Here is a 13949-nt window from a genome sequence, read left to right on the forward strand (position 1 = left end):
ACCAAAATGTACAAGGACATCCAGGAAAGATTTTGGTGGCACGGTATGAAAAGAGATATAGCCACATTTGTTGCTTGTTGCGATTCATGCCAGCGTATCAAGGCCGAGCATCAAAAGCCAGCAGGGCTACTCCAGCCAAACAGAATACCGGAGTGGAAATGGGATGAAATCGGAATGGACTTCATTGTCGGATTACCCCGATCACAGCGGGGAAATGACGCCATCTGGGTCATCACAGACCGACTAACCAAGGTTGCTCACTTCATTCCCGTAAAGACTACCTACTCCACACAAAGACTGGCAAAACTCTATCTCTCCCGTATAGTTTGCTTGCACGGAGTCCCAAAGACTATAATATCAGACCGAGGCACCCAATTCGTCTCCAAATTTTGGGATCACCTACAACAAGCTCTGGGCACGCAACTATCTTTCAGTACAGCATACCACCCTCAGACAGATGGACAAACAGAACATGTAAACCAAATCCTAGAGGATATGCTAAGAGCCTGTGTGCTGACCTATGGATCCAGTTGGGAAGAGAGTTTGCCCTATGCCGAATTTGCGTACAACAACAGTTACCAAGCCAGTTTGCAAATGGCACCCTTTGAAGCATTGTACGGACGGAGGTGTCGTACCCCATTGAATTGGTCAGAAACAGGTGACAGCCGTATCTTCGGCCCAGATATGCTTAAGGAGGCCGAGGAAAAGGTTAAACAAATCAGGGACAGACTCAAGACAGCACAGAGCCGACAAAAGAGCTACTATGATCAGAAGCATCGTGAGGTCAGCTTTGAACCTGGTGATTCCGTATACCTCCGAGTATCTCCTATGAGGGGTCTGCAACGTTTCAAAATAAAGGGGAAACTAGCCCCAAGATTTATTGGACCATTTTGTGTGAAGGCACGAAGAGGCACGGTAGCCTACCAACTAGACCTGCCCAAAGAGCTGTCAGACGTCCATGACGTATTCCACGTCTCGCAGTTGAGGAAATGTGTGAGTAACCCGGAGAAACATGTACCTCATGAGGACATTGATATGCAACCAGATCTCACCTACAGAGAAAGGCCAGTAAAGATTGTAGAAGAGTCTGAACGGAGGACCCGTCAGAAAACGACAAAAATTTTCAGGGTCCAGTGGAGCAACCACACTGAGGATGAAGCCACATGGGAAAGGGAGGATTTCCTCCGAGCAGAGTATCCATATCTATTTGAGGATCAGCAGAAATCTCGAGGACGAGATTTTTCCTAAGGGGGTAGGTGTTGTGACACCCAAGTTTTTATTGGATTTTTCAAAAGGTTTTATTTGACTTGAGGGGAGTGATTTAAAAAAAATTCAAGAGAACTCTCACTCTCAAACATTTTTTCTTTATGGCAAAAACTTTATTTGGATTCACCCAAGATCTGCCTTTGACCTTGGGAGTTCTTGCTTTTCATTTGGGCTCAAGACAAAATGGTTTTCATTTGGGAAAATAACCTTTGGTAAATCTTCTTGAATTATGCACTATGGCTTTTGGAAAGTCCTTTGCCACTTTCAACTATTCCTTCTTGCCATGGCATTAGTGCAAATGCTCTCTCCTAACCTTTCCCTCACCTTTGGATCATGATTTGCATCAAATCCAGCAAGTTGAACCTCCCCATGTGATCATTTCCATTCAAATTCTATTCAAATAAATTTCTGTCTTCTCTTCTAGCACTTGGAGGTTTACAAAGGAACTCCTCTTTCTGTTTTGATTTTTGGCCCCAAACTTCTTTCCCCTCCTAGTCCTTTGAACCCTCAACCTGGAACCATGAAGATCCACTGGTCTCCAGTTCAAAATTTTCAAACTACATCAGCTGCAAGTTTGGACCAGATTTGCCAAATTTGGTGAAATTCATTCAAAACTCTCTCCAAAAATTCCAAGTAAATTCATGCAGCCCCTGGGTGCTTTGAGTGATCATCTCACCAAGTTACAGCTCCAGAAAAATTTATCTCTTTACCAAAACCTACTGTCGAACACCTGCAGTGCATGGTCATTGTCAAGTTCAGAAGTTTCAGAGATTCAGTTCAGTGGCTACTGTCGTTTTCTTCAGAACATGACATCGATCTCACCAGTGTCATCACGTCGCCTTGCTCCTCGTCCTCGCCCTCTCGTTCCTGCACCGCACGAGTGCCTGGCATCTTGCGGGCGTCGGCGACGAGCAACAGAAGGTGCGCCGCCCCGTGACCGACGCCGGCGGCGGCTTTGCGGACGCCAGCGGGAGACACGGCGCCGCCGACTCCACCCAGCACCGCCCAAACCACCGGAGCCCGCCGCGTGGCCGTCCACTCCCCCGAATGCGCTGCCGCTCTCGTCGTGAACCCCAGGGCGCGGAGCGCGCTCTCTGCCGCCGTTGAGCTCGTGCGGTCACCTCACCGTGGACAGACGCCGTTACGCCAAGACCAACCACGTTCAGCTGCAAATCGAGTCCAGTAACATCCACTGATGCTTCTCGACCGCTCAAACCCCCTGCCAACCCACTGCTCCGCCGTAATCGCTCGCCGGAGGTTCTCCGTTCACGGCCACCCCGTCGAGCTGCCTATAAATAGGGGCCCCGAGCTTCAACTCGAGCACCCACCAGCCCTACACTTCCCCTAGAGCACGCCCAGCCACTGGAAGAGCCGTGAGGGGGTCTCCTTCCTCGACTCCGGCCGCCGCGATCCGCCACGGGGTCCAGCCCGATTCGCCCCCGTGTGTGCTCCGCAACCCCCATTCTCTTGCCAGTAGCTTCTCCTTGCATCACCCGTTCTGACCCGCGCCTCAATTCGTACTTTGCAGCCCTCCACCGGAGTTCCCCAACCTCACCCGAACCGCCGCCCGCCGGAGATAGTGTCGCCGTCGACGTGGTGCTCCCCGTTGGACGAGTCCACCACCCACCGACGCGGAAGAAGACAGTGAAGCTCTTGGTACCCTCCGTTTCTCCTAACTCGCCGTGGTTCGACGCCGGCGTCCACCGCCGTCTTCGGGCGCCGGCGAGCTTTCAAACCTGACATGCGGGCCCCGCGTGTCAGCCTCTGTTTTATTTCCCCGAATCGTTTTCTGTTGGCGCCTTCGGGCAAAATACGTCTTCTCTCTTGCGCTTGCGCATTTCCAAACGAACCGTTTTCTGTTTTCTCAGTTAAAACCCTGGAACTTTTCTGTTTCATTACAGAAAGGTCCCTGGACAGAAACCTTTATAACTTTTTAATGAAAAGGTATTTTTGAGTGATTCTTTTTCTGTCAATCTCCAAATTTTGTCTAGTTTTTTATGGGATTTATTTGAAAAATATTTGGCAAAGTTTCTGTGCATGTGTTGGTTTTCACGTTAGTACCCTGTTTCGTGATTGTCGTAGGTTCCGGGAGAGGGGACGGAGCCGCGAACTTCGCCGAGCTAGACTCCGACTTCTCCGAACCAGGCAAGCATGTTTGAACATTTGATATGGCAGATGTTTTGCATGTTCATGTGAAAGTTGTGCGTGGCATGTGAGTGTTGATAAATACCTCGTTGCTTGTAAGGCAACGACCCGGATGTTCCGAAGTTGCGATGACCTCTGATGAGAGGTGGCCTAAACATGTAGTGACATGAAGGGCAGCAAGGTGGTACTGTTGTAGCATGCCAGCCTTGCGTCATCCGACTTCCTTCGACGTTAACGTGGTTGGAGCCACGTTATCGATCTTTCCCGCATGTTCCAAAGTTGTGATGACCTCTGATGAGAGGTGGCCTGATCATTTGGTGACATGAAGGGCAGCAAGGTGGTACTGTTGTAGCATGCCAGCCTTGTGTCATCCGACTTTTCCGACGTTAACATGGTTGGAGCCGTGTTATCGTCCCTTCCCCTTTCCGTGCTACCACATGTCTCATTGCCAGGATACGGTTTAGTAAGTTGGTAACCTCTTTCCGTGTACACACCAAACAGAGAGGCCGGGATGATGGTACCTTGGCCCAGGATTAAAGCCAGTCATTCGGTCAGGGGGCATGGGTGTTTCTGGTTGGGACCGAGAGGGGGGGCACCCCCTTATAGCGCGCGTATAGAAATTTGATCCCATGCTACGCGAGGTTGTAGCCTCCCCGACTCAGGGTTTTTCCTGAATGTTGCCGAGGGTGATCCCTGGCTTCGGATGGTTAAATTGGGTGTGTACTGGTTAGACGTGTTCCTTCCAGAACACCGTAGACGGAACTAGTCCCCGTGACTACTGAAATCCGTTGGCTGTGGTTAAGTACAAACTCTGCAGAGTCAATTCTTTCCAAATCATCGTATCCATGATCAGTAATGTAGACCTTACATCCAAATCTATCCGTGTGAAAACTTGCCCCGGTGAACAAGCTCAAGTGGTAAATTCAATTTTATTGTTATTCCAGTTGATGGACTAACTTTATTTTGTTGTCTCATGCTTGTGATAATTTATGTCTCCGAGCTATGGTATTAATGAGTTGTGATATAAGCCCTTTTTGTGACGTCGCGTAGACGTCCGACCGGGGCGTGTACTCGTTTCTCACTTTCGATATAAGCCCTTTACGTGATGTCGCTCAGACGTCCGACTACGGCATGCACTGTCTTTACTTTCTGTTATAAGCCCTTTATGTGGTGTCGCCCCGACGCCCGACTGTGGCATTATTATTCTGCATTTTCCTCTCGAGGAGTCTTTCAGACACTCGTTTGGCACCATTATTATTATTCTGCATTTTCCGCTCGAGGAGTCTTTCAGACACTCGTTTGGCACCTGTATTATTATTCCGCATTTTCCTCTCGAGGAGTCTTTCAGACACTCGTTTGGCACCAGTATTACTATTCTGCAGCTTCCGCTCGAGGCGTCATTCAGACCCTCGCTTGGCACCCAGTATTTATTATCTCTGGGTCTGATCGCACTGGTTAACTTACTCATGTGCTTCATGTTTGCATTTGTTATACCTTATGTCCAAACTGTCTTGCGAGTACTTTCATAGTACTCACCTGGCTTGTTGATTTGGCCAGATGTTGACGAAGGCGATCTCTTGGATGAAGAGTTTGATAGCGCGTCCGACGCCTAGAGGAGTCCCAGTCAGTCCTGCGCGATCCCGGATATTGGTCACTTGTATCGTTTACGCTTCCGCCACCCGCAATAAGTCTTCTCGGGCCTCTCTCCGACGCTCGAAGAGCTGTAGTCTCCTGGAGTCATATCACTCGCCCCGCGATGATATCTCCACCATCGTTATTATCGTGAGTTAGTAGTTTGCCACCCTATCCGCCGTATTGTTTTATCGGCGTGCATGTAATAAATTGTTGGGCAGTCTCTGCTCAACCTTGTATTATATTTAGTACTCCTGGTATTTTTCTTCTGTGACCAATGTATTGTCTATCAGTGAGAAGGAATTCTTCCTCGCTGGTCCGTAACAGGGATTGGTTTCTCAATAATTATTTTATTGAAAAACCGGTCGTGACATGATGTGATCCCGTTCATCAAATGACAACACATATCTATGGTCAGGAAACTTAACCATCTTTGATTAACGAGCTAGTCAAGTAGAGGCATACTACGGACACTGTTTTGTCTGTGTATTCATACATGTACTAAGTTTCTGGTTAATACATTTCTAGCATGAATAATAAACATTTATCATGATATAAGGAAATATAAATAACAACTTTATTATTGCCTCTAGGGCATATTCCCTTCAGTGATGATATGATCTCATAATATATCAATAGACTAGGTCTGTTCAACACCATCGTTCTTCCAATAATGTGTTCCCATTGTTGCAAACATCCTTGTTACTTTAATTATGCCCCATCAGGAAAACATGATCGTCATGCAACACATGGGCTAGTCTTAGAGGTGAGACTAGGAACAGTGACAAAGCCATGGGCGAGGGGGAGCCATGCCCCCGCAAGTTTGAAAATTTTGAGAAGGTAACCTACAAATTTCCTGGAAAATTTGTCCCCCTTGGTTCATTGAGCCGTCTCTGCTAGGAAACTACTTGGTGTTTATTATCCCACATATGCAACTAGTTTTTCCTTTGCATCTCATTTATATTGCAGACTCGAGAACCATTGCAATTATAACACAAAAAATAAACATTAATTACAAACATGAAAATAATTAAATAACATTTATTATGGCCTCTAGGGCATAGTTTCTTCATATGCTTGCATTTTTTTTCATGTATTTTCTTTTGTCTCAGTTGGAGCACCCTAGGTAAAAAAATCCTATCTACGCCTCAATCTAGCATGCCATGAAAATTCAACTCAAAACACTTAATAAGTCGAGGTAAGAAAAGTGGAAGTTCCATATGGAATGGAAGGTTCATACTTTCTTTCTCTCGAGTATAAGATTCATTGTGAATTTTATCTTTTTTATATCTTGTTGCGTAGACAAAATTGAGTTTTAGAATTTTATAGAAATACATCTTGCTACTATGTTATACAAAGGATCTCATTTTTTTGTTTAAATTTTTTTGGTGGTGCTTATACACAGAAAATATTGTGCTTAAACGGGACACACAAAATTTCTCTCCTACGAAAGCATATCACCCATAAAAACCAGGCCTCGTGAAATAAAGTGTTTTCCACATTTGATAATATCACATATAGTCAAAAGCCCCCGGTAAAACAAATAGATAATCGAATGCATCCTTTGATTGCTACTTTTTTTTAACTATAATTCCTCGTCTACGATGCTTTCGATCACCCTTTCTCCGTTTGTTACGATCGCGTTGGTGACAAAGGGGGGCACCTTCTCCAAGCTAACCAAGACACCAGGCTATGTGTTTTTAGCAACAAAAGCATCTTGTACGCCATCTACAGTCTGTAATATATGCTGGGAATATAATTGAGCATATATTTGGTGATACCAGAGTATATTATAACTTGCCAAGTTGGCAAAAATGTCGAACTGGAAGGAAGGCCCCCACCGTTAGCTTCTCCGTTGCTTTTCCTAAATCTTATCGCCCAAGCCATGGCCGGCGCTCCCACGGCGTCACTTTGCCTGGACCCCACGAACGCAATGGAACCCAGACAACCACACTGACAATTCGGGCCAAACTAATGTCGGACCCACTGTCTGCCACTAAAGAAAGCTTTGGCTATCATATGACGGTATGAGCCCGGTAGCACACAGGTTTGCAGTAGCGAGGAGTCCATCCCACCAAGCTTAAATAACGGCCACCCATTCGCCTCGTCTCACTATCTCTCCCGTTGTCGTCGCCTCCTCCTAAACCACTCTCCCTATCCCCGTGTCCAGAAGCTACCCCCCGGCTCCAATGGCGGCGAAGGAACCGATGCGCGTGCTCGTCACCGGCGCCGCAGGTACAGCGTTGACCCCCCGCCCCCCCGATCCGTGCAGTCTCCGATCCGATGCGATCTCGCCTTGGTCGCCCCGGATCTGGCCAAGTCGTCAAGATCCACTCCAAGTGGGGTTTTGAGTGTGCTTTGCTAGTTAGATCTTACCTTACATGTCTTGATCTGGTCGGGTAGGGGTTGAACTGAAGTGAAAGTGGCAAATAGTGCCGGATCAGACTAGTGGGGGAGCTCACTGCTAGCTTGGTTCGTTGTCTGTAATTTGGCCCAAGTTGCGGTGTTTGCGCGATTTGATAGGCTGATCTGATGGGCTTTGGTAAGGATTTGCGGGTAGACCTGCCAATAGTCGCTTGATCTTACATATTCTAACATGGCATAGACGCTAAGGAGTTGGTGCACTTGTTGAACTGATTTGCTTGTTATGATATGATAACTTCTAGTCTGGCTGCATGGCTTTGGTGCAGATCTCGGGATAGTACCGTGATCTGATTAGGGATCTGAACTGACTGCTGCTGTTAATTCGATAAGTGAGAGAGTATTGCACCAGACGAGTGGGTCTAGTTTGGTTGGATTTAGAGGATCGATTTACTTTTTGTTGTCATAATAATATTGCCTGACGAGGTTTAGAGCAGTGCTATGCGTGTAAATAAGGTTGTATTTTTGCTTAGGCAGTTTTTACTTTGTGTATTGGCTTGTTTGGCGCCTCATTGCAGCACATGAAAGTGTATTGGACAGCACGGTAGCTTAAATTAAATGGCTAGAATCTTGCTAAGTTAGGATGAATAACTAATAATTCTTGCGTGCTAGAATCTTGGTAATTTTAGTAAGTAGCATGAACTGACTTGTTCCTTTGTTGACCAGGACAAATCGGATATGCTCTTGTTCCCATGATTGCCAGGGGAGTTATGCTTGGTGCAGACCAGCCTGTTATTCTGCATATGCTGGATATTGAATTTGCTGCTGAAGCTCTTAAAGGCGTCAAGATGGAGTTGATCGATGCCGCATTTCCACTTCTCAAGGGTAAGCTGATTTGTTCAATTTGTTTCCTTTTAGACAGCATTACCTCTTTTTTTTGGACGATCATCTTTGCTGATGCTTAAACCTTCTGTTGGTACACTATAGGAGTTGTTGCAACAACTGATGTTGTCGAGGCCTGCACTGGTGTGAATGTTGCGGTTATGGTTGGTGGATTCCCCAGGAAGGAAGGAATGGAAAGGAAGGATGTTATGACGAAAAATGTTTCAATCTACAAAGCTCAAGCATCTGCTCTTGAAGCTCATGCAGCCCCCAACTGCAAGGTATGAATTAATTGGCTATATAGACTGTACCTTTTGTCTTACCAATGTTTGTCAGTGGCAACATGCATTCAGTTAGATGGTGATAAGACCATGATATAAATAGACTACTCAGCAAGTTATAACATTTCTTGGACAATTCATTCTTATCTTCACATGTGCCTTTGATGCATTAAAAAGTATCTCGAGAAAATACTGGCTTATTGAAGGGCAAACCTTAGCATGGTGATGCATTTTGTACTGAATGTGGCATAAGGCCATAGTAAAATAGACTCACCCCTAACTTGTAAGATTAGTCGGACACTCCTCTTTATTGTTCACATCTGTATTTGGACGCATTAAGAAATACATAAATAGTGTGGACTTATTTAGGGACAAACTTGAGTCTCAGTTATGGTGTTCCTTTATTTTTGTGCTGTTTTTGTAGGTTTTGGTTGTTGCCAACCCAGCAAACACCAATGCTCTCATCCTGAAGGAGTTTGCTCCATCTATCCCTGAGAAGAACATCAGTTGTTTGACCCGCCTAGACCACAACAGGGCACTCGGTCAGATTTCTGAGAGACTTGGTGTCCAAGTTTCTGACGTGAAGAATGCTATTATCTGGGGTAATCACTCGTCCAGTCAGTACCCTGATGTTAACCACGCCACTGTGAAGACTTCCAGTGGAGAGAAGCCTGTTCGTGAACTTGTTCAAGATGATGAATGGTAAATGAGAAATCTGAAAATATTAAGTTTTGTTGTCAGATCCATTTTCATTCATAGGATCTAATAATGGTGTTATCCTCTTTCCGCAGGCTAAACGGGGAGTTCATTGCCACTGTCCAGCAGCGTGGTGCTGCAATCATCAAAGCGAGGAAGCTCTCCAGTGCTCTCTCTGCTGCCAGCTCAGCTTGTGATCACATCCGTGACTGGGTTCTGGGAACCGCCGAGGTCTGTTTCAGTCCTTGTGTCCTTTTTGGTATTTGGCTTATTTACATGCAGCCTTTTAACACTGAGTTCGTGGATCACAGGGAACATTTGTTTCCATGGGTGTGTACTCTGATGGTTCATACGGTGTGCCTGCTGGTCTTATCTACTCCTTCCCAGTAACGTGCAGTGGTGGTGAATGGACAATTGTTCAAGGTGGGTGTCCATGCAACACTCTTACCGCATGGCAGTTTTTTTGGTTCATATATTCTTCCCATGCTTCTACTTGTCCGTCATGCACATGTGTGACCACATTAATTTGTAGCCACTTGCCTAATATTTATTGTATGTCATCTTGCAGGGCTCCCGATCGATGAGTTCTCGAGGAAGAAGATGGATGCCACCGCCCAGGAGCTGTCGGAGGAGAAGGCGCTGGCCTACTCATGCCTCGCGTAAATCCACATTCGAAGGGCAGCTGCTCCTCTGATGTTTTGAATAAATGAAACCTTCCGCTCCTTAGAAACTCTCGTCTCCACCCAGAACAGCCGCACATCGCGATGCATGCTCCTTTTCGCTGGTTTTCCCAGTGTGTATGAATGAGGCTTGTAGCTCCCCTTTTGCCTGATGATTTACAGGACAGTACATTTGCTGGAAGGATGAAACAATTTGACACCTGATTAGAATCAACTTGTTTTTCTCTTAGAGCATCTACAACAAGTCACATAAAAACTCCCCAGAAACTGGTTATACCGGGTGTCAATTCAGGGGTGATTCTCAGGTGTGCATTTCCAGCAAGCAATATATCCCTTAATAATTCCCCAGAAACAAGTCACATAAAAACTCCCCAGAAACAAGTCACATAAAAACTCCCCAGAAACTCTCACAATATATCCCTTAAAACCAGTTTTTTCATGTCTCTTTAATAATAGGCATATGCAAGACTATTTTATTACCATAATAATTTAAATAATGTAATTTTGGACACATAATTGAACATCACTTCAAAACACAATTATGAAGTTTGATTTGGAATTTAAATTTAAATTAATTCAAGTTAAAAAACATGAAACATATGAGAGAACATCATAATTATAGAAAAAAATCATTCCTACATCACCATTGCCATTTTCACCTTTGTATCCATCCATCCACACTGCATATACACCTAGGAGCCATTGCCAATTTCCGTTTCTACTCACGATAGTCTTGCTCCATTTTGTTTATCCCGCAACGCCTTCAATTAGGATGTCAGATTCAACGGAAGCCAGGCTAGCAACTTCTTTTCTTCGGTTGCTGCCTCCTCACATGCCACTTTGCCCTCCGTCAGTGCCTTAACCTCGGACCATCTCCAGTCCTTGTTTTCTCCAGTCCTTGTTTATTTGTTTCCTCCAACTTACCATTGCTTGCTGGGAAGCTTAGGAGAGCCGCCGACTCCAACTATCGTCCATCTATGATCCATAGTCTTGATCATTATCGTTTCTCCATTCATTTGTTTATCTTTCTCACCTCTCCTTCCGGGTGGCCTATTTGCAATGATGATTGGAGTGAGACTTCATCAATATCATCATCGGTATTGTCAGTGTTGTGCACTTGTGCAACCGATGATGATTTAGCCTTTGGTTGGATTGGATAATCGTTCCCGTCTCTCCAGTTATCGTTGTTGTGGAGCAAAACCCAAGAATGGAACATGACAAAAGCCCATAATTTTTGGCTCCGTCTAGCTGTATAACTCGTCTATGTAGCTGAGCTGTCAAGTTTATAATTTCACATAAGCAACCTGAGTGCAAACAATTTATAAATAAATTGTACAAGTAGTCACCAGCCCGTCCTCCGTTATTTCATTAGTTTTGCCATGATCTACTTGAGCCACACAACCTACCCAATGATTGCAAATTGCTGAATTAAGCTCAACCGATGTGCCAGTGACTTAATAGAGTGCTCGATGGAAACAACCACGCTGCGATGATAGTTCATGGCTCTATTTTATAAGCATTTTTAGAGCTCGTTTATTGCATACCATTTTCATATATCATGTCCCGTTGAACCAATACATGTCCATTATGCATGATTATCGGTTTTACTCTTTTTATCATGAGCCTTGCGTAGGTTGTGGTTTTATTTAGTTTTTATTAGTTTCCTTTGTTTTGTTTTGTCTACAGGTGTTTTGAAGCAACAATAGGCCAAGCACGATGAAAAGACTAAGGATGGGGTTCAACACAGAGGACTTCTAGCTAGGCACCAGACTTGCGCAATTGGAGTCTAAAAAATGATATATTTTTCTAAAGTGCTCAAAATGAAGATCTAATACCATAGGTGCATCAACGTCGTTCACGCGATTCCAATGAGGCCAAGAATGTCAAAATTGGAGTCTGTACGAAGAAGTTATGCCCATTTTACTAAAGGGGTCCACGTCGTTTGATGACGCTAAGTACGACCACGCCGGGTCGTACCACCCCAGAAAAGCATGAAATCGCTTAGATCGGATGTGATTCTTCGTGGATTTCATCCCCGTTTGTTCCTATGACTTTCTTGACCACCATGGGAGGTATTGAGATTGAATTTGGCTAATCTAGAGCCCTTGGATCAAAGGAGAGAACTACAACTACGTAGGAGGCTTTGGGAGAGCCCTTGTATATACACCTTTAACCCTAGCGCCCGTCATCATCCAACATTCATCAACGATCAGATCACATTACCTGCATTGTTGCTCCAAGACCACCTCTGAAAGGGCATTTCCCTCCTTAAGTGATTTTGGTGTTGATGACAACACAATTTATGGTCTAACCTTGTGATTAAGCTACACATTTATATTTCGAAAGTGGCACAAGATGGTTAGGTTCCCCTCTAAAAGAAAAAGATCGAAGACGGTGTTCCGGCGATTTTATTTTATTTGGGCTGGAGGAAAACCATACTATTAAGACCCCTTTGTTTGGGCTACAGATTCTTGGAAATCAGCTATGATTGAGATTCTAAACATCACTTGTCCATGCACGCGGCCTCCTCCCTATGGCCTCGGCGTCCTCGCACATGGCCCTCGGCCTGGTCTCCTCCCGCAGCCTCGCAGGCCATGGTGTCATAGCTAATACCGATGGATCTCGGTTAGAGGGTCCCGATCTCGTAGTGTTATCTAGATGGTAACGAGGACACATGGGACATGGTGTTTACCCAGGTTTGGGCCCTCTCGAGGAGGTAAAACCCTACATCCTACTCTGTTGTATTGATTGTGGATGGGGTACCAAGTACAAGTGATCTACCTCGAGATCTGATGTCAATGTGTTGTCCTCTCTATGTCCCCAGTCCCTCTGTTTATATAGATACCGGGGGTACCTAGGGTTTGCACATAGTCGATTGCATCTTAAGGGTAAGCTTGCCAAGGACAACTTTTATATCTTTGAGTACACACAAAGTCTTTAGATGATATCTTCGAGATGCTTCAGGACCCGACTGAGGCCCATTAATGACAGGCTTAGGGGGTTCCTCAACACAATCCTAGGGGTGGCTATTCGACTAGCCTATGACCCCCTAATCCAGGACTCCTTCAGTAGCCCCCGAACCGGTCTTCATGCCGAGGACTCTCCTGGTTCCCCGAACTGCTGGGTTTCTTCGGTCTTCGGTCTTGCAAACTGGGTCAATCTTGCGCATACTCCCCCAACTGGTTTTGTCTCTCTGGCCGAGGAGACGCATACCTCGGGCATCTGAGGTGTCTCAGTGTCTGAGCAATAATAAAAAGAATAGATCCCTTAGCAACAAAGCTTTCTCGGTCAAGGATAAGGTTTGTGTTAGATCCAACCCTGACAAACCGACCGGACTAAAGAATCACCACCCCTATCACTGTTGTATGGTCAGCCTCAAGGGTCATCATGACGTGTGAATGCAGTTCGAGACCCTGCTCATTGATATGTAAAATCAATAGAGATCGTGCGCCGGTTTCTTAGCAACACGATCAACCAAATTCCTCGTTCCTCACACACGCTTAACACACGACGCTTGGGGAACTAGCGAGATTACTGCAACACGCCGCGCTGGGCTGGTGACTGCCAGTTATAAAAGGTATAAGAAAGGCGAGCATTGTGGTTTTACACCCTCAACCCCCTTGCCTTCGTCTTCCTCGATATCCAACGCGTGAAATCTTTGAGCCCTTTCCAACTTCTCATCCTCCTTGCCGACTCGAGGGCTAGCGAGGGTTCCGCAACTGCCACAACCGCGAAGGGGCAGGCACCGTCAAGTCCCTAGGGCTTTGGAAGCCTTCTGTTGTCACAAAGGGGGAGATCAATTCTCTCTGGGGCAATGGATATGTTCCCCCTTTCGATGTCACTATCACCCGTTCTCCTCTGGTAAGTGGGTCATCTTCCTCTCCCATCTCCTCCGTGGCCTTGGATTTCCAATCCACCCTTCCTGCGGGGATTGCTTTATTTTTATGGTCTTCAACTCCACCATCTTGCCCCAAACTCCATTTGATGGAAATATGCCCTAGAGGCA

General features: G+C 45.6%; 1 protein-coding gene across 1 annotated transcript; it reads left to right on the top strand.

Annotated features, from left to right (window-relative positions):
• The first annotated feature begins 7066 nt into the window (after positions 1–7066).
• Positions 7067–10172, top strand: LOC123181082 (malate dehydrogenase, cytoplasmic). Its single transcript, XM_044593303.1, has 7 exons — positions 7067–7278; positions 8131–8289; positions 8392–8567; positions 8992–9269; positions 9359–9494; positions 9575–9686; positions 9832–10172. Exons 1-7 carry the CDS (start codon positions 7233–7235, stop codon positions 9924–9926), a joined length of 1002 nt encoding a protein of 333 aa, XP_044449238.1. The 5' UTR covers positions 7067–7232; the 3' UTR covers positions 9927–10172.
• The last annotated feature ends 3777 nt before the right edge of the window (positions 10173–13949 follow it).

The sequence above is a fragment of the Triticum aestivum genome, chromosome 1D, assembly GCF_018294505.1.
Source record: "Triticum aestivum cultivar Chinese Spring chromosome 1D, IWGSC CS RefSeq v2.1, whole genome shotgun sequence".
NCBI lineage: Eukaryota > Viridiplantae > Streptophyta > Magnoliopsida > Poales > Poaceae > Triticum > Triticum aestivum.

Excerpts from the sequence above, each read along its gene's own strand:
- LOC123181082 (XM_044593303.1), top strand. The coding sequence starts at position 7,233 with ATGGCGGCGAAGGAACCGATGCGCGTGCTCGTCACCGGCGCCGCAG. Across the intron at positions 7,279-8,130 it reads GCTCGTCACCGGCGCCGCAG|GACAAATCGGATATGCTCTT; the intron begins GTACAGCGTTGA and ends TTTGTTGACCAG. Across the intron at positions 9,270-9,358 it reads CTTGTTCAAGATGATGAATG|GCTAAACGGGGAGTTCATTG; the intron begins GTAAATGAGAAA and ends CTCTTTCCGCAG.